The 17,462-nt window shown below is 52.6% G+C and overlaps 5 protein-coding genes across 5 annotated transcripts; 2 read left to right on the plus strand and 3 right to left on the minus strand.

Annotated features, from left to right (window-relative positions):
• Nucleotides 1-104: 104 nt before the first annotated feature.
• Nucleotides 105-1,606, plus strand: SPBR_08422 (uncharacterized protein; the record flags this gene model as incomplete). Its single annotated transcript, XM_040766660.1, has 2 exons — nt 105-737; nt 1,055-1,606. 2 exons carry the CDS (start codon nt 105-107, stop codon nt 1,604-1,606), a joined length of 1,185 nt encoding a protein of 394 aa, XP_040614300.1.
• Nucleotides 1,607-3,319: 1,713 nt separating this feature from the next.
• SPBR_08218 (ubiquitin carboxyl-terminal hydrolase 16) lies at nt 3,320-5,563 on the plus strand (the record flags this gene model as incomplete). The annotated part of the gene is made up of 1 exon (XM_040766456.1): nt 3,320-5,563. The coding sequence occupies one exon, from the start codon at nt 3,320-3,322 to the stop codon at nt 5,561-5,563; it is 2,244 nt and encodes a 747-aa protein (XP_040614301.1).
• Nucleotides 5,564-6,695: 1,132 nt separating this feature from the next.
• On the minus strand, nt 6,696-8,115 carry SPBR_08441 (uncharacterized protein; the record flags this gene model as incomplete). Its single annotated transcript, XM_040766679.1, has 2 exons — nt 6,696-7,937; nt 8,050-8,115. 2 exons carry the CDS (start codon nt 8,113-8,115, stop codon nt 6,696-6,698), a joined length of 1,308 nt encoding a protein of 435 aa, XP_040614302.1.
• Nucleotides 8,116-10,275: 2,160 nt separating this feature from the next.
• On the minus strand, nt 10,276-12,120 carry SPBR_08305 (uncharacterized protein; the record flags this gene model as incomplete). The annotated part of the gene is made up of 3 exons (XM_040766543.1): nt 10,276-11,442; nt 11,518-11,915; nt 12,015-12,120. The coding sequence occupies 3 exons, from the start codon at nt 12,118-12,120 to the stop codon at nt 10,276-10,278; spliced, it is 1,671 nt and encodes a 556-aa protein (XP_040614303.1).
• A 1,870-nt stretch (nt 12,121-13,990) lies between these two features.
• Nucleotides 13,991-15,726, minus strand: SPBR_08338 (uncharacterized protein; the record flags this gene model as incomplete). Its single annotated transcript, XM_040766576.1, has 2 exons — nt 13,991-14,888; nt 14,960-15,726. The coding sequence occupies 2 exons, from the start codon at nt 15,724-15,726 to the stop codon at nt 13,991-13,993; spliced, it is 1,665 nt and encodes a 554-aa protein (XP_040614304.1).
• Nucleotides 15,727-17,462: the final 1,736 nt, after the last annotated feature.

Raw genomic sequence — 17,462 nt, forward strand, 5'->3', positions numbered from 1 at the left:
ACCCATCTCGAGCTGCAGCCCGGCCTGTACTTGTCCTTCTATCGAAATCACTCCTCCCTCTTTGCACCGCACGTCTCCATAGTCGAAAGACTAAAAACGGCAGAATGCCCCCGAAGAAGGCTGTCGTCGAGGAAAAAATTCTGCTGGGCCGGCCCGGCAACAACCTGAAGAGTGGCATTGTCGGTCTTGCCAATGTTGGCAAATCAACGCTTTTCCAGGCCATCACCAAGAGCGACCTAGGCAACCCGGCCAATTTCCCTTATGCTACGATCGACCCCGAGGAGGCGCGCGTCATCGTGCCGGACGATCGCTACAACTGGCTGGTTCAGAAGTACAACCCCAAGTCGCGTGTTCCTGCCAACTTGACTGTGTATGATATTGCCGGTCTGACGCGCGGCGCTTCTACGGGTGCTGGCCTGGGCAACGCTTTCTTATCGCACATTCGCTCCGTCGACGCCATCTTCCAAGTTGTGCGGTGTTTCGACGATGCTGAGATTATCCACGTTGAGGGTGACGTGAACCCGACGCGGGATCTTGACATTATCAGCGAGGAGCTGCGGCTGAAGGACATTGAGTTTGTCGAAAAAGCTCTGGAGAACCAGAAGAAGAAGACCCGGCAAGGTGGCCAGAGTTTGGAACAGAAGAAGGCGCGCGAGGAGGAGGCCACGATTGAGAAGATCTTGGCATGGCTGAAAGACGGCAAGGATGTCCGGAAGGGCAACTGGACGCCCAAGGAGGTACGTATTCTTAGCCGCATGCTCAATGCCCTAGTCGTGCCATCTTGTCTACGTTTCAACTCTTCCGTCACACTGCAACAACCTTCCCCCTGCTTTTTTTATGATGACAAAGGGCCAAAGCGCCTGAACTTATATAAACCCAGCTCTTCGAACAGAACCAGCTCGCTGGGGACGTCATGAGATGAAATTTCTGTCTGATCGTGCATTGTTGTGCAATTGCGTGTGTACCCTGCACTGCCCAGCACGAGATGTGATTCACTATCTGGGCACCTGACCCCTGCCTGCTGTTTTTGCTGCTTGCTAACACATGATTCCAGATCGAGGTCATCAACCCTCTGTTCCTCCTGTCGGCCAAGCCTGTCGTCTACCTCGTTAACCTGTCCGAGAAGGACTTTATCCGCAAGAAGAACAAGCACTTACCCAGTGTCGCGGCGTGGATCAAGGAGCATGCTGATGGCGACCCGATCATCCCCATCTCTGTTTCCTTCGAGGAGCGTTTGACCCGCTTCGAGACGGAGGCCGAGGCCGCTGAGGAGGCTAAGAAGCTTGGCGTCGAGTCCGTCCTGCCAAAGGTTATCCTGCAGATGCGCAAGGTCCTCAACCTGGGTAGCTTTTTTACTGTCGGCCCCGACGAGGTGCGCCAGTGGACCATCCGCAATGGCACCAAGGCGCCGCAAGCAGCTGGTGTCATCCACACGGACTTTGAAAAAACGTTCATCCAAGCCATCGTCTACAACTACAATGTTTTGCATGAGCTGGGCGACGAGTCTGAGGTCAAGGCCAAGGGCAAGGTTATGACCAAAGGCAAGGACTACGTTGTTGAGGACGGCGACATCCTGCTCATCAAGGCCGGTGCGGCCAAGAGCTAAATAAAAGATGCCCCGTCTGTCAATTGCCCATGTTTATGAAAAGTAAATATACTCTAAAAACGCCATGAGGTTGACAACAATGCACCTTATAATTCTACGAGCTATTTCTTTCGAAGATGATTTGTACATATGTTTCTGCGCCTTAAATTGTCGCCTGTGTGTGGTCTTCGCTGCTTCTGTGTGGCTTTCAATTTATATAGACTAGTTCGCCATTTCCGTTAGCCATAGGGAAAAAAAGGCTTCCATTTGTTCCTGGTATGACTGTTAAGTGTGACGCATATGATTGTTTTTAGATACGCTGTTTACTTGGGAGAAATTCTCGTTTACAGCATATGTTCCAGGAATGTTTTGACGCAATGGGTACGAGCTGAAACTGGCAGTCAAATTGGAACCTATGCTGAGATTCACCGATAGCCCAACCATTTGGTGTCTACATCGCAACATAGAATCTGACAGATACTGGATTCCATTACAGCTGCAGCCGGGTTCTGATTCCACACACGGTAAACCACAGCGCCTTTCAGTGTGCCACCGGCCCAGCCTACCGGCCCCTCTGTGGCACTGCATGAATACTTTGGTCGAAGATTTGAGCAACCGACGAAGCCGTGCGTGGCGCAACTAGCAGGCCGTTAGGCGACGGAAGTGTATGATATTTCTTGAAGCACCTGGATGTACGATTTACTCCTAGTCTCATGAAAAACGACGTACAGATGAATGTCTGCCCGGCGTAATTAAATGGTACTTCGTGGCGCTGACCTGCCCCGAGTAAGCCCTGTAATGACTAGGGGACGACACCTGCTGTGGATCCTAGCGATTGCTGCTTCCGCACTCGTTTTGGCTGTATTTAGGCACCTGCCTCTTCTGGTTCATTAACAATGTGGTCCTCGGCGTTTGCCCGGGCTGCGAACAGCTCCCCAAAGAAGAAGATGCACCATTACTTCGTACAGTTGTGTTCGTGTTAGTCTTTCCCGGCCGAGGCTTCTTGCAAAACCGACGTCCCTTCTTTCCAATCGGCTTATTTCACAATCCCTCTCCTCTCCCGATTCTCATTCTCTATTCACACTACCCTATTTCTATTGTACTTTTCAACAGCGTCGTTTGTTTCTCTATTGACAGTCTCGACACTCTCATGCACCTTGCGACCCGCACCTCGGCGCTGGCCCTGGTGCCGTTATTGGCTCGACCAACAGTACCTTTTCAGCGCTAGGAGTAAAACTTCATCGACTCAGCAATGATTCGCACCTCGGAAACACTAGCCGGGCGCAAATTTTACGTCGTATTAAAAACAAACTTGCACTGCAGGCAAGAAAATAGGCCCAAACAACCCGGCGAATTCGCCATTGGCATTAACTTTGCACACTCACACTGAGCATTACTCTTCTCGCTTTCGCCCGGGCGTCGCAGCCTTTCTCCCCGACCGCCGAATGTCCCGCGGTTTCCGCCAATTCTGAGCGCCACGACCGCCACGACCACTTTTGTCACCTTTGCGACAAAGGCCGCGGCATTGTCCCTACCCTGTTCCTCCCCATCTTTTCCCCGTCTTTTCCTACATCTGGTGTGTTTCCTGTGTTTTCTCATACACATTTCAAAAACCCTACGTACGGTCGTCCCCTCTCCGATAGAGACCAGCACCTATCGAGCCTTCAACATCACACTCGAGCATCCGCTTATCGTCCGCATTTGAGCCTGCTGCAGAACACTCTCTCGGGTCAGATGCCAGACAAGGGCCTTTCCGTCGCGACCTACGCGGCTGGAGCGTCGCTGGCCACCATTGCTCTTGTCTACGTCTTTGCGCCCACATACTTCATCGACAGCACTCCTCACAGCTCCAGCAATCCCCTCTCCGCCCTTACAAATCGTAAGACGGGTGTTGTCGGTCTTGCAAATGCCGCGAACGACTGTTTTATCAACTCCGTTCTTCAGGCACTAGCCGGTCTCGGCGACCTCCGAATATATCTCATCCGTGAAACACACCGCCGCAAAATTGACGACGCTGGCGTCTACACCAATGCTGTGCCCCATGATGCCGAAGACTCTGGTAGCGAAGGCGGACCCGGCCGACGGCCCATGCCTGTGTGGAAAATCGAGGGCCTCCAGGCCGGTCTTGTCTCCAAAGGCCTCAAAGACATGATCGACCGGCTAAACGAGCGGCCGATCTACAAGAAGGTCATTACCGCCGGGCCATTTGTTCGTGTTCTCGAGATTGCATTCCAGCAGCGCATTAGTCGCCAACAGCAGGATGCGCAAGAGTTCCTGCAGGTCGTGGCCGAGCGCTTGTGCGATGAATACCATGCAGGGCGGCGGGCGCGTCGGTATGCGAGACAGCAAGCGGAGAGAGGGGTCTCTACAGGCGCACCTGTGCTGGGGGCGACCGGTGCGAATGTGGCAGGGCCTTCTGATGTGCTGAACAGCAACGCCGTCAACGAGAAGCTGGCCAGCATCGCCTCCGCCTCGGGAGGTGTCCAAGACTCACTATCAAGGCACGAAACCAAACGGAGTGAACTGGGCACCGGTGCCGAGAACGACGACACCAGAAGTGAAGAGGAAGGCTTCCCCATGGAGGGCAAGATTGAGTCTCAGATTGAATGTCTCACCTGTGGTTTTAAGCCGCGGCCTTCTGAACAGGCATTTTGCACGTTGACGCTTAACGTGCCGCAGACCTCGTCCACTTCGCTCAGTGCTTGTTTTGACTCCATGCTGAAGACGGAGTACATTGACGAGTTCAAATGCGAAAAGTGCAGGCTTGTCCATGCAAAACAGATGTTCGAGGCCGAGCTTGCCAAGTCCGGTTCGGAGTCATACCGTAACGAGGCAAAGCAGGCTATTGAGACGCTCCAGCAGGCCATCGACACCGACCCGGAACGGCCGCCGTCTGATATCGCCCTACCCGATGCCCGTTATGCCCCTAAACGGCGTATTGCCAGACATTTCCGCCTCGTCAACTTTCCAAAGGTGCTCGCCATCCACCTCTCACGCTCGATCTACGACTCATCCAACCAGTCACAGAAGAACTCGGCCAAAGTTTCCTTTCCCGAGCGTCTTCCTCTGGGCAGCATTTTAAACCAGCGCAAATACAAGTTGATCAGCGTCGTAATGCACAAGGGAAGCCACCATAGTGGTCACTATGAATCATTCCGGCGACAAACAGTTGCCCCGCCCTACTCGAACCCGAACACGTTCCAGCCTTCTCAGATCTACTCGCCATCCAGTAGCCCTGCGGCGACGACACCAAAAATCGGTTCTTCAGATGCTTCGCTTGGCATCAGCTCGCCATCATCGGCTCAACTAGTGGACAATGGTAGTCCGGTCTCTTCTACGGCAGAACTGCCCCAATCAGCAGCCGTCGAAACGAACGGCAGTCACATACCACACGACCAGCTGAATTTTCTACCCCCCAAAACAAATGCTGCAATTGGTAGGACACCGCGACCTTCAAGCTTGCGCGAACGCTCGTCGTCATCAAGCGCTTTGCCACCGGCCCCTACCTCGGCTCCTCGTGCACTTGCCAAGGAAGAAGACAGTAATGGTAGCAGCAACAATAATGATTCGGCCGGAGAAACGGCAAGCCTGCGGTCCATCACTCGATCGACCCTCTCCAGAATCACGTCTTCGTCTCGAAACGAAAGTCGCGCTAGCAGCCGTGCTGGGAGTCGCAGTCGAAGCCGTAATGGGAGACTCACCGGGCGTCTCGCGCTGCGCCCCGGGAGCAAGGATGGCTCTGCAACAACCAATGGTGTCACCAGTAGCGGTAACGGCGCGGCTAGCAAAGGGAAAACACCTTCGACAGCATCCAACCCTGTGCTCCAGCCTCGACCTAAAAAGAAGAAGTCGCCGGACCGATGGTGGCGGATCAGTGACGAGAAAGTGCGTGAGGCCAGCACGAAAGAGGTTCTTGGCATGCAGCGTGAGGTATACCTACTCTTCTACGAACTGGAACGGGACGCTTACATGGGCTGAGAATAGAATTTGATAGAGTCGCTTGCTGCGTTCGGACTGGTTTTTCTTTCTTGTTCATTTACATTTCTGTATGGATATTAACCTGATTTTTGTTGTTCTTGCTCTTTTATAGCGAACTGTTTGGTTTCCGCTTGCATTAAACGAGTCACAATATAGCATAATCGGCGCTGCGGTTGCGTTTGTCGCTTTTATGTATCGTCCGATAACTGGGCCTTCTGCTGCTACCTGCATTTCTTCCTCTTCGTTATGGAGCTTGTCACTTCGGCGTCTCACCCAGCGAATTTGAGTAGTTGAAACGATGCTGCCTCTTCATCGCTTTCAAGAGCTTGTGAGATCGGCTGCTGGTATTACCATAAGAGGCTGGGGCGTATGAGAGTGCCAGACACGATGACATTGGAAAATGCAGGTTTCTGACGCTTTTCCTAGTTTTTGTCGTTCACGATGTGCTTGCTTAGTATGCTCCTATAAGAGAGGGTCGACCGCATATTCGACAACAGCTACAAGCACAGGATAACTGCGCTCACGGGCAGCGCCGTAAAGGCCATGCTCATGACCGTGCTAATCTTTAGAGAGGCCAAGCACTCCTCGTTTCTTCCCATTCCATGTATAGAGCTCACTTCCATCCATTTCGCGCAAAATCGTCATCTAGAATGGTGTCTGTGGCCACGTTCAAGCCGAGCAATTTACGTACTAGAGTAAATTGTCGTATTGTAACCATGGAGTTTCCTATTTCTCGATCTTCGTAATGCTACTGATTCGGGTCTCGTCGGGGACAGATCAGCCCATTATTAACTGTACGATTCACGAAGCGACTTGGTATGCGACGCATTAACAATCACCAAAAAATAAAAAGAAATGCTGACATGAAGGGACAAAACATATATTGTGCCTCAATTTCAATCGATTTCTTGATTATTAGTAAAGTAACGCGCAAAACAAAGTGGCATTAGCAATAAAAGTTATTACACCCATGTTTTCAAAGCTGAATAAAATAAAACTCAAGACAAGATCAAACCAAGACATACACTTATGCCAAACCCAATTATGCAAAAAAGCGCTGCTACGTATGCTTTTAGTACACTTCATGTGAGCCCGAATTAATACGCTTTCTGACGGTGATATTACGCGTCTCCTATTCACGCTGACCAAGGAACTCCTCGGCCATCTTGCTGGCCTCGGCTTCGGTGAGCGGCGCCGCCTTCTTGGCCGCCTCTGCCTTGGCACGGTCGAACCGCCACAGGCCGCCCGTTTTGTCACTATCACCGTTCGGGTGAAGCCCGACATTCGCAGCCAGGCTATCGAGGACAGGGTCGGACTCGCCTTCTGGCACGACAGAGAAGTACCGGCGCTCCCATGCACGGCCCTCGGCCTTTTCGCTGGCGCGCATCTCGCGCTGGGCGTTCTCGATCTTGGTCTTCTCAGCGCTCAGCGTGTCAAGGTCGCCCTTGGCCACAGCGGCAGCGACATTCCGCCACGCGCGGCGGCTCTCAAGGGGGTGCTGCTTCTCGATCGGCTGCACGTGGAGAGGCAGAGTCGGGGACTGAGCAGGTTCGAAGGTGGTGACGAGAGTGCTGCTGCTGTTGGACTTGGCAGGGCCCTTGTGAATCGAAAACGCCTTAGTCCACTGGCCCGACGCGTTGTACAGAACCTCCTTCTCACGGCCGGTCGGGTACAGCACAGCGGTGACGCTGTTTTTCTTGCCGCTGAGCCAGCCCTTGCCGCTGTAGTCGATGCGGGCCGTGTAGCCAGTGGACGATGTAATGTAGGAGCAGCCATCGAGCTCAACAAAGGGCGCGCCGAACAGGAGGCCCTCAATGTGCAGGCCGGGGAGTGTGATGAGGTACTTGTCGGGCTCGGCATCGCTAGCGCCACCCTTACTGCTGGGGACGGGCACAGTCAGGACGGCATGGCCGATCTGCTTGATGATGATGGTGCTCTTGAACGAGGCTTTCTGGGCATTGTAGCCCTCAAGGTGGACGCCAGTGGGCACGTTGGTGATGCTATAGGCGGTGGCGGGTGGATGATGGCTAACCTGCTCGCTGACCAGCTCGGTGGTACCAGAGCCGTTGGGGGCCTCTGGGGACGCAGCATCGTCCTCCCACGTGCCGAGGAACAGCTCGCCGAGGAAGGGGTTGAGCGGCTTCTTCTCATTGCCGTACTGCTCGCTGCGGCTGGCATAGTGCTGCTTGAGGCAGGCAAGGAACCACTTGAGCACCAGGACAGCACGCTTCTCCGGGTCGGGCTCGTGGGCGGGGGCGGAGAACAAGGCGGGATGCTCGGCCCAGTACGAGCTGAACTCGGTCAGACTCTTGGCGGAGACAATAAAAGGCGGGGCTGTCAGACTGGAGAGGTCGCCGTTGAACGATGCGATGGACTGTGGAGACGGTTTCAGTGTTAGCAAAATGAAGTCGTAGTATGTCGTAGGATGGCAGGAGAACTGTCTTTGTGTCTTATCGTCCTATACAGGGCGGGGGCGCATTGCTTACCTTGACGAACGAGGTCCAGCTACTGCCGCTTGCTTGGGCCGCAGGGGATTGCTGGGACGTATCCATATTTTGAAAGGAGATAGTTGGGTTTGGTGAGGCTCGGTGGAAAACGGTTTCGTGACAAGATGTTGAGAGCTGCAATGACCTTAAATTGGTTCGGAGTGACGATTTTTTTTTGTTGAGGGGAACAGGACGTTAAGCCCACGGAGCACAATGCAGTACTCCGGACAGTGTTTTAGCGGTTGGGTGCTTGGCTGGTAGTGGCTGGTCGCGTGTGGCTCTGCAGGGAAGGAAGAGCGGGTCGTAAAGTGGGTTCGGCGGTGAGCACGTCGTCAGTATTGTCGCGTGAGGAAGGTACGGATGAAGGCCTGTGAGGAGGTGGAAGGGCAGTTAAGTAGTGCCTGAAAATCGAACAGAAGTGTGAGTGAAAATAGTAAGACACAAAAGAACAAAATCTGTCACGATTGAAATGGAAAGGATGAGAAAGAAGTAGACATCAAATAGGACTGGCGGCGATGACGACGATACCTGACAAAACAAGGTTGGCGGCCAGCAAAGTTGCGACTGAGACAACTGGAACAGCCGAATCCGGGGCAGGAACTGGAATGTGTGCTGCGCATCACTGAAGCAGGTGTTGTGGGTCTATTTTTGGTGGGGTTTCCCATTTGCGACACAGCCTGACAGCCACGAGTGTACGTCCTTTGACGTCAGAGTTGGAATTATTTGCGCGGGAAGTCACCTGACATGTTGAGGCAATTTTGGCGGCTCTTGATTGGCTCAGGCTTACACGACGTCTGAGCTAGGTGGTGTATTTTATGTGAACTGACTGCAATAAAGAGAGAGAGAGATATGTTGACAATACCTTGATACGAACTAAAATTATATAGCGGTGCGAAGAAGAAGACTTCCTTATATGTGAATTATGAATTATGGGTAAACTAGTGCATGAGATCTGGTTTTGGTAAAAGCCTGCTCTTTGGATTTATGGCGGTATTTACATTAACCAATGTCAAATGAAAATATGTTTAGATGGTACCTACTCGGTGCAAATGTGAAGCTTGTCTGTTAAGAATTTCGCACTGAACGAAATGAAGCAAATGTTGTCATGTTGTGTGGCGTATGTTACCATCGGCAGGACAATAAAATCTTGCTCTCTCCGGACCTTGGCTGAGTCTCGCTTGAGCTGCGCTTCTTCGTGCTGCTACCACTATTGGAAGCATTCCTTACCGAGTCCGTTGAGGTCTCAGGCTCTGTCCCTTCATGTGCGCCAGGAAACCACCCTTCGCAATGTCCTTTGACGTACCAAAGGCGTGATCAGCCGACGTGGTGTCCGCAAATTGTACGTCCGGCTCCAGACCGCCCAGCGGAGCAAGGCATCATCCCTCTTTGCAACGGGACCTCGTCATAGCTCGACAGACAAGATGCTCTCGGCAATCTTAATCAAAAGACGCAGACAGAACACACCTTGGTAGCTGTGCCTTTTCAGGATTCGATTTTGTCACGTCCATACGACCGCCCAAGCCCTATCGATAGGTCTACCCAGCTTGGCTGGCGTTTACAGCGCTCTCCATCGGTGTTTTTAACGACGGTGGTTGCGTCTAATAGTCGCTATCGCTGATATCCACACTACATGAACGAGTGTAGGAAGCATCAAGCCTAATAATAGATTACTGTGGAGAACAAACAGCTGGAGAACCTCTGGCGTTTTCACATGATGCTGTCGGACCAAGCAAAGCCACCAATCGCGCGTATAACGACAAGATGCCCCAAGACATCAGAGCTGTTCTCGGTAGTTCTGAGTTGCGATCCCGAAAGCTGGCAACGGATTGACTGTCAATTAGTTATCTGACAAAATGAGTTTGAAAATAATGGAGCATGGTGGCCAGCTGTATGCTCTCGTCATTGGTCGCTTTACACAATCAGCACATGTCTGATCATCAATTCGTGCAGCGAAGAGGTGTGGGCTTTATGTTGTTCACGAGACGACTGCATGTGGAAACAACTTCCTCCTCGTATGCCACTACAAAGAATTGTTTTCTATTACTACCATACGCCGGCCCAAATCGGGGTATCCAAAAATATATGTACTAAGACCGAGACCAAAAATACCCGGAAGCACCCCAAAAGCACCCCAAAGATGTTCCGCTAAGATTTCAAAAATACACAGTAAACAAAATGAATCAATATGCCGCTGATTGACGACTCCGAGACACCGACAGCACCAGATCACAGGGTACCGCTGGGGTTGTAGCGAAATTCATACTTGTCTCCGCGCTCAGTCCACGACACGCCGTCGCGTTGGCCACATCGTCCCACGAGCTGCCGTAATAGGGCCACGTTGACACCCGAATACTTGGTCGACGTGGTCTCGGTCGTTGACGATGCTGGCTCGGCCGAGGGGGGTGCGACGCCAGTACTCTCGTCTTCGCCAACAACAAACCAGGGGCTGGTGGTGCACGTCTGCTCTCCGGCGTTCCATGTCCACGCGAGACACTTGCTGTTGTACGAGTAGAGGCCGGCGAAGCGCCTCTGGAAGCCATCGGCGCCCATCGCATCATCGCCCTCGCCATCGTCGCCGGCACACAGCACTCGGCATGCCTCGGGCGAGCCGACATTCTCGGTGACGGACGTCACGAGCGCCGACGAAGACGAATCATCGCCCGGAGCACCAACAAAATCACGTCCACGGTGGATCGGCTGGTGGTGCAGTGCTGCCACCGTGGGCCGTCCATAGAGGGCCCAGAGATCACCCCAGGCAATGGGCGGAGCGAGGAAGCCCGGAGATGTAGCGTCGCTGGGCGTACCACCGCGCTGTCCCCGGTCGATCTGCCGAAACACGGCGCCAACGCTTCGCATCTGTTCTGGTTTTGCGAGCGCGTGGAACGACACGAGCGGCATGCAGAAGCGGTCAGCACTTATGCGCGTGGCACGAGGGCGCGCTCCGTTGAACAGACGAGCAAACCGCTCGTCAAGATACACGCCGACCCTCATCAATGTGGTTGCTAGTAGTTTGTCACCCCAGGTTTCCGTTATGGAGTCGACATATGCCTGGTGTAGAAGTGGCGGAGCCAGACCGGATTTGTAAGAATTGGTGGTGATGCCTTGCTGTCTGTTCGAGGCCGCTGCCGCGGCCGCCACCGCTAGTACTCGACTGCTGCCGCTCCCCAGAAGCAGAGTGACGGCTTCCCGCGAGAGGACAATCGCCGAACCGCCATGAGCAAACCGTCCCCGGAAATCACCAACAGCGTTACCGATGTAGTGGGGTACGGAATGGTCGAGATGTGCAAGCAGAAGGCGCAATGATGACGGAATCACAAACGTGTCATCGTCGAGTAGGAGGTACCAGTTCTTGTTTGGCATGGTCTGGTATGCAAGTTCAAGGCCGGGTATAAACTGAGGTGACGGATGTTAGCCTTTGAAAGAAAAAAAAAAAAAAAAAGGACCGCTGCTAGAGTCCCGTGTCCTCACCTTCATAGCATCCAGTTCCCACCCGTCTGACTTGCTGATCCGCATGGCCTCCACGTCATCACCGGCATGTACTGCCGCGGCCAGTGCCCGGTATTTCTCCGCCCGAGCGCAGTTTGCTCGCGAGCCCAGGATGCCGCTATCAAGGACCGGTGCAATGACGTCGTGCACAAAGATCTGCTCACCCTTGTCTCCGTATACCACCTCACCCGCCCAATCCCCAATCACAATCATATTGTTGCCATCGACTGTGTGTGGCCGCAAGCCAAGGGCCTCGATCTGGGCGCTTACGCGATGCTGTGTGCCATAGCCGGTCTTGAGGATGACACCGACATCGTCATAGAGGGCGGGGAGGTAACGTCCGCTCCCCGGTAAAGAGTTCGAAAAGCTTGTCGCGTTCCCTAATGGCGCAAGTGTCCAGGCTTCAAGGGACTGTGGGGGCTGTGCAAATGTATTCACAACGCGTTGTGAGTTGAAGCGCACGGATAGCCGCAATGTACTGTCATAGGGGAGGAAGTAGTAGCAGACAGCAAGAAGGACGATGACAACGACGCCTGGGCGCGTCCAGTAGCGCCGGTGGCGGACTGGGGATATTCTTCGTCGCATTTTGTCGACGGTGTCTGTGAAAAGGGGACGCAGAGAGGAAGAGGAATAAGAGTGGGAAAAACGTCCTCGAGAGCGAAAGAAAAGGAACATAAGAATAAGAATAAATCAAAAGGAGAAGTGAGCGAAGTAGAGCGAGCGTGGCCACGCCGACCAAAGATGTTAAAGTAAGGAGTACTGAGGAGTAAAGAGGAGTCAAGCACATGAATACAACGATCAACAAAAAAAAAAAAAAAAAAAAAAAAAAAAAAGTAAAGAAACGGGTAAGGACGAGTCGCTAGATCGAGCAAGCCATGCCGAGGGATCGGCGGCTGGTGCAGCGCCCTCACTGTCCAAATAATCCGGACCTTTTTATGTTCGGGAGGTGTTTAGTTGTGTAGTCGTCCTTCCTTGCGATTCATAGAAGACTTCGTTCTAGTGGTTCTGGTGAGACTTTTGAAGGCCCTTTCTTCCGTCTCTCCTCTCCTTATTTCAGACAGAGGTGCGACGGTTACTCCAAAGGGAGGGGTGCGAGGCGTCACAAAGTGGACAACGCGACGGAAAGGGCGAGGGAAAGTGGAGAGACAATGAGGAAAAGCAACCAACGTGACGAAGAAAGCAGCCAGGCCATGAATGTGCACATGCGCAAGAATGGCACGGTAAAAGGTTAAAGTAGCGTGACCTCTGGCTGGGGAAGTGGAGGAAGTCTTGACGGCAGGCCCAGACGGAAAGATGGCAAAACAGGACTTGTGGAAAACCTGAACTGGAAAAAGGGCAGACAGGAGAAACAAGGAAACTGGGGTATCTGTCTCCTAGCGCAGATCGGAAGTAGAATTCATAAACTGGACCTGGACAGGGCTGGCTCCCTGCTTTCGCAGAGACATGTTTCCCGTGTTTAACTGACCACTTGTGTCCGGGCATGAATGCACTTAATAGCCAAGCGGGTGGCCAGTCTAACCAAGAAACAACGCCGTGTTGGCTGATTCGCATTGTTGCCCATACTGCCACTCTGCAAATTGAATCCTGGGCCAAGAGGAAAGCTTTGATAGTCAAAACAGTTTTCCACATTGAAGCGTTACGAGCCAAAGCACAACATGACGTTGTGGACAGGTTATCGCATCGAAGAATACTGGCGAGGACGCGTAACGCCAAGAACTGCTGTCGTTTGACCACTTACTTCGTTGGGAAGCGTTGTTGTTGTTTTCCTGTCACTGATTAACGTCTTTGCTAACTGACCTATTGGCGGGAAGGGGGGCTAGTACGGCACAGAGGACGAAAAAGCACCTGAATATCAGCTCCAAATGGCAAAGGGGGATTTGAAAACTCGCGCCGAGCAGGCGGGAGGACCCGGAGAGGGTGGGAAGAGGACGGACAAAAACTGTGAAGAAGTGAGGTTCACGAGATTCTAGAACAAAGACCTTTGTTTCCCCTTTCCCTTACGTTGGCTTTCAGCTATTTCCTTCCTCTTTCATAATTTCGTGACTGCTATTTCTGGCCAGGGGTGAACACGATGCGCTCAGAGTTTTCGGAAGGAACGATCGCACCGCCCAATCAACGCGATAAAGCGCCAAGGAGCAACAACAACACATACGTTATCGGTGAAACGCGATATGTGAAACACCAATTCCTTTCAAATTCTTGAAGCTGTCAATTCACACCGGTCTATCGAATTAAAATGCTGGGTACAGGAAGTGCTTCGTTTTAACAAGACATGCTAATCGCTGGAAGAGAGTCGTTCAGAATGAGTACGAATGGAGAAAAGCAAAGAACAAGCTAAATAGCAAGAAAAGGAATACAGGCCTATTTACAGAATACAACACGCAATGCACAGCCGACGAACCACAAGCTACAACGTTTAACTCAAAGCGCTCAAGCGCTCACAAACATGTCCCATCTACGTGTACCGGCTGTGTGCGCGAATGCGCTCTCCGAACTTGAAGAACAGCCACGGTACTGGAAGGAGCGCGATAGCGACAAACCCCAGAAGACTGCTTGCCCAGTTGATGCCGAGCTTCTCATACATCTGGATTGTGAAGAGCGGGAAGACACTGGCAAGCGAGTAGCGGGCCAGACTGTTGGCGCTGGCGCTGCTGGCGACAATGGAGCCGGTGAAGGTGTCGCCCATATACTGCATAAGGCTGATAAAGATGCAGATGTTGCCCCATGCAAACGGCACAATGGCGAGAACGGTGCTGATCCAGTGGGCACGGTGGTAGCCAGACCAGCCGAACCAGAAAAGGCCGATCGGCAGGCCGAAACTGCCAATCATGGCAGCGTACAGGCGGTGCTCGGGCGGCGGCGAGTTCGGGTGGAAGCGCGGTACCTGGCGCTTCTTATATATGAAGACGTCCGTCAGAATCACGGTGAGCAGACCCAGAACGGAGCCAACGATGATGCTGACAAAGACGAGACCGCTCTCTTCACGGCCGAAGCCGTACTTGACTTGGAAGACATAGGGCACAGCGGCGAAGAAGCTGAAGAGAGTGGCAAACTCGCAGGCCACATAGAGGCATGATAGGCCAACGATGGGCTCGGCGACCAGCATGTGCAGGGGGCGGATGAGGCCGACAGTGAGGAAACCGTGGATGCGCTGCGGCCAGGTTATGTGGGGACGACGGTCCTCGGCGGGAAGAGCAATGCCGAGCTCCTTGGCGCGGCAGCGCTTGAGGACCGGGTGGTAGGTTTCGCGACCGAACGCAATCGTTACGAGCATGGAGAATGCGGCAAAGAAGACAATGGTCCACTCAGTCCAGCGCCAGCCTTTACGGGTTGCAAAGGCACCGAGGACAGGACTGGACAGTTAGCTGGGCGATATCCAAAGGCAGCACAAATAACCAAGCAAAATTTTAGCCACAACACTTACCCCATGCCGGGACCCAGGAAGGGTGTCACGATGAAACAGGCCACAGGAAGACCGCGCTCAACAGGGCGGAACGTCTCGGTGAGCACGCCCGAGGCGATAGCCAGACTGGGCGACAGGGCAAAGCCGGCGAAGAAGCGCAGGGCGCATAGACCGGCGAGGGACGATGTAGGGACAAGAGCAGCACCCACTGTGAAGAGTAGGCCGATGGGGTTCCCGAACAGTAGGATACGGTGACGGCCGACAAGCTCGGACAAGGGCCCACCAATGACGACGGGACCAATGCCGAGTGCCAAAACATAAAACGTCAGCGGCAGAATAGCAGCGGTACTGCTGACGCCAAACTCAAGCATGAGATCGGTGTGAGCAGGGCTCATGATGGAGGTGCCGACGGAGGTTGTGAAACCGACGCTTGCAAAGCTGGCCACTTGTGCCCACTTGCGGCCCTTGGACCAGTTATAGGGGTTTGCCGGATCAGTGGCCCAGTCCCAGACGACAGGATTGCCCTCGGCATCAACGGTCAGCGGCAGGGCATTGGAGCCATCGGTGTTGTTGCCGTCTTCTGCGGGAAGCTTTTCGTTGTCGACTTCTCCGGAATTCATGTCGACCATGGCGTCATCCGGAGCATGGCCTCCAGCAATGCCAACACCCTCAACCGTAGCTGAGTCGCTACTACGGACTGAACGGCTGGCCAATTGCTCATCGTCCAGTCCTAAGAATGCAGTCGACGTTGTGCCGGCCGGTAACTGGCCGGACTCCAGATCGACCATTATGTGAGGAGGGCCGCGCTATATTAATTGGTGTACAAGTGGCGGTAGGTACGGGCAGGTGTTGTTTTTGTGTATTCGGGGTCGATGAAGTTGATATGAAATTGGGCGTGAGGCTATCGAGTCATTGTGTCTGTAGAAAATGTCGGCTAGCTGTTTGACATTTAAAAGGGAAAAAATCGTGAGTGGAAAAGATATACAGAATCAACGAGAATAAAGAGTGAATGATTAGAATAATGGAAATTTAAAAAAAAATTAAATACTTAATATGACGAAAGGTCAACAAAATTATACCGTCTGGTTGAGAAGCGAAAACCATTAGCAAGTAAATAAAACAGAAAATGGACAGGGGCCCAACAGGTCTTTGGATAAGCGGTACTAAGACGGGCAGTGCCAGTTGCTCGTAGTGTGTTGCCGAGGAGCGGAGGATGATGAGAAAATGAGACTACGAGCGGGGAATGAAAAGCAGTGCGACAGAACAAGAAAAACACCCGATGGAGACAGGACATAAGCTGGGCGAAAGGGAAGTCGGCATCGATGAGAAATCTATGAGCACTCTAAAATTCAAAATCCCAAGACGATCCCAAAAGGGAATATGGTGCAAAACGAGAAGAGGACTTGTATGGTGGTGTACTTGTCTGCCTACATATCGAGACAAGTCATCACCACCTAGCCGTGAAGGATGGAAAGGGCAAATAGTCAAGTGGTGGTTCTTGGAGCGTACACAGGTGCATTCACTGTCCTTCCAAAACGAAGAAACCAACACGCTGTCCAGGCTAGTTTCCCGTCTTGGACACATTTGTCCATGTCCCCTATCAACAAGCCGATAGTCTAATTTTCAGCTGGCGCACGGCGGCCTTTCCAGTTCAGCTATCATTTAAGGTTACTGTTTTTGCTTTATTTATTGACGTTTTTTCTTGGTATATTCCCCTCCAGATTCTTTCTCAGAGAGACTAGTCATATCAGTCGGCGTCATCTGTTTCCCACCGACGTGCTATTAAATCGTACACAGATTTGGCCATCACACGTTGCTCTGATGCAGTATTTACCGTTCTCCGTCCCTCTACCAAGAGCATAATGTTCTTCCCATGTCACTGGCCACCATGATAACAAACAACGTCGGTATTACGCGATATTTCGAATGCTCGGCAAAATGAAAAACGAATTGGGGTAGAGGAGCGCGGGATGCCATGACTGACAGCGGGAAGAAAATGGCCGAGAAAGTTAATTGGGGTGCAAAAAGATGAGTAAACAATTTGATGTCCTCGGCAACTCCACTGATAGGTCTCCCGGAGTTTTATTAGTGCTCTTCTGAGCCCTCCGCCATCGTTAGCGTGGTGGCGTGGTCGCTCACAAAGCTGGCGAGTTGTGGCGCATTGTATCTTACATGTCGGTGAGGACCTGCTAAGTTGACTGGATTAAAGTGTCTGTTAGACCCTGCCGAGGTCACACCATGAGTTATGTGAACACAGGCGCTCAATCATGAATCGCTATTCCAGGTCGGGTGATATGGCAACCTCTTAGGATTGTGATGTTCAAGGTGAAATAAAAAAGAATAATAATTCAATACGGTGGAATACAAAGATGAAAAAAAAAAAAAAAATAGGCGAGGAACATAATCGGCCGCCGTCCCGCGTGTTGCAACCGCCGTCGCTAGACACCTGGCCGGGCCCCTGCCCCTACAAGTCGTCAGATTTTATGCCCAGAAGCGGTCAGATGCGGGGCTCGCTTCGCCTGAG

The sequence above is a fragment of the Sporothrix brasiliensis genome (assembly GCF_000820605.1).
Source record: "Sporothrix brasiliensis 5110 chromosome Unknown Cont22, whole genome shotgun sequence".
Lineage (NCBI taxonomy): Eukaryota > Fungi > Ascomycota > Sordariomycetes > Ophiostomatales > Ophiostomataceae > Sporothrix > Sporothrix brasiliensis.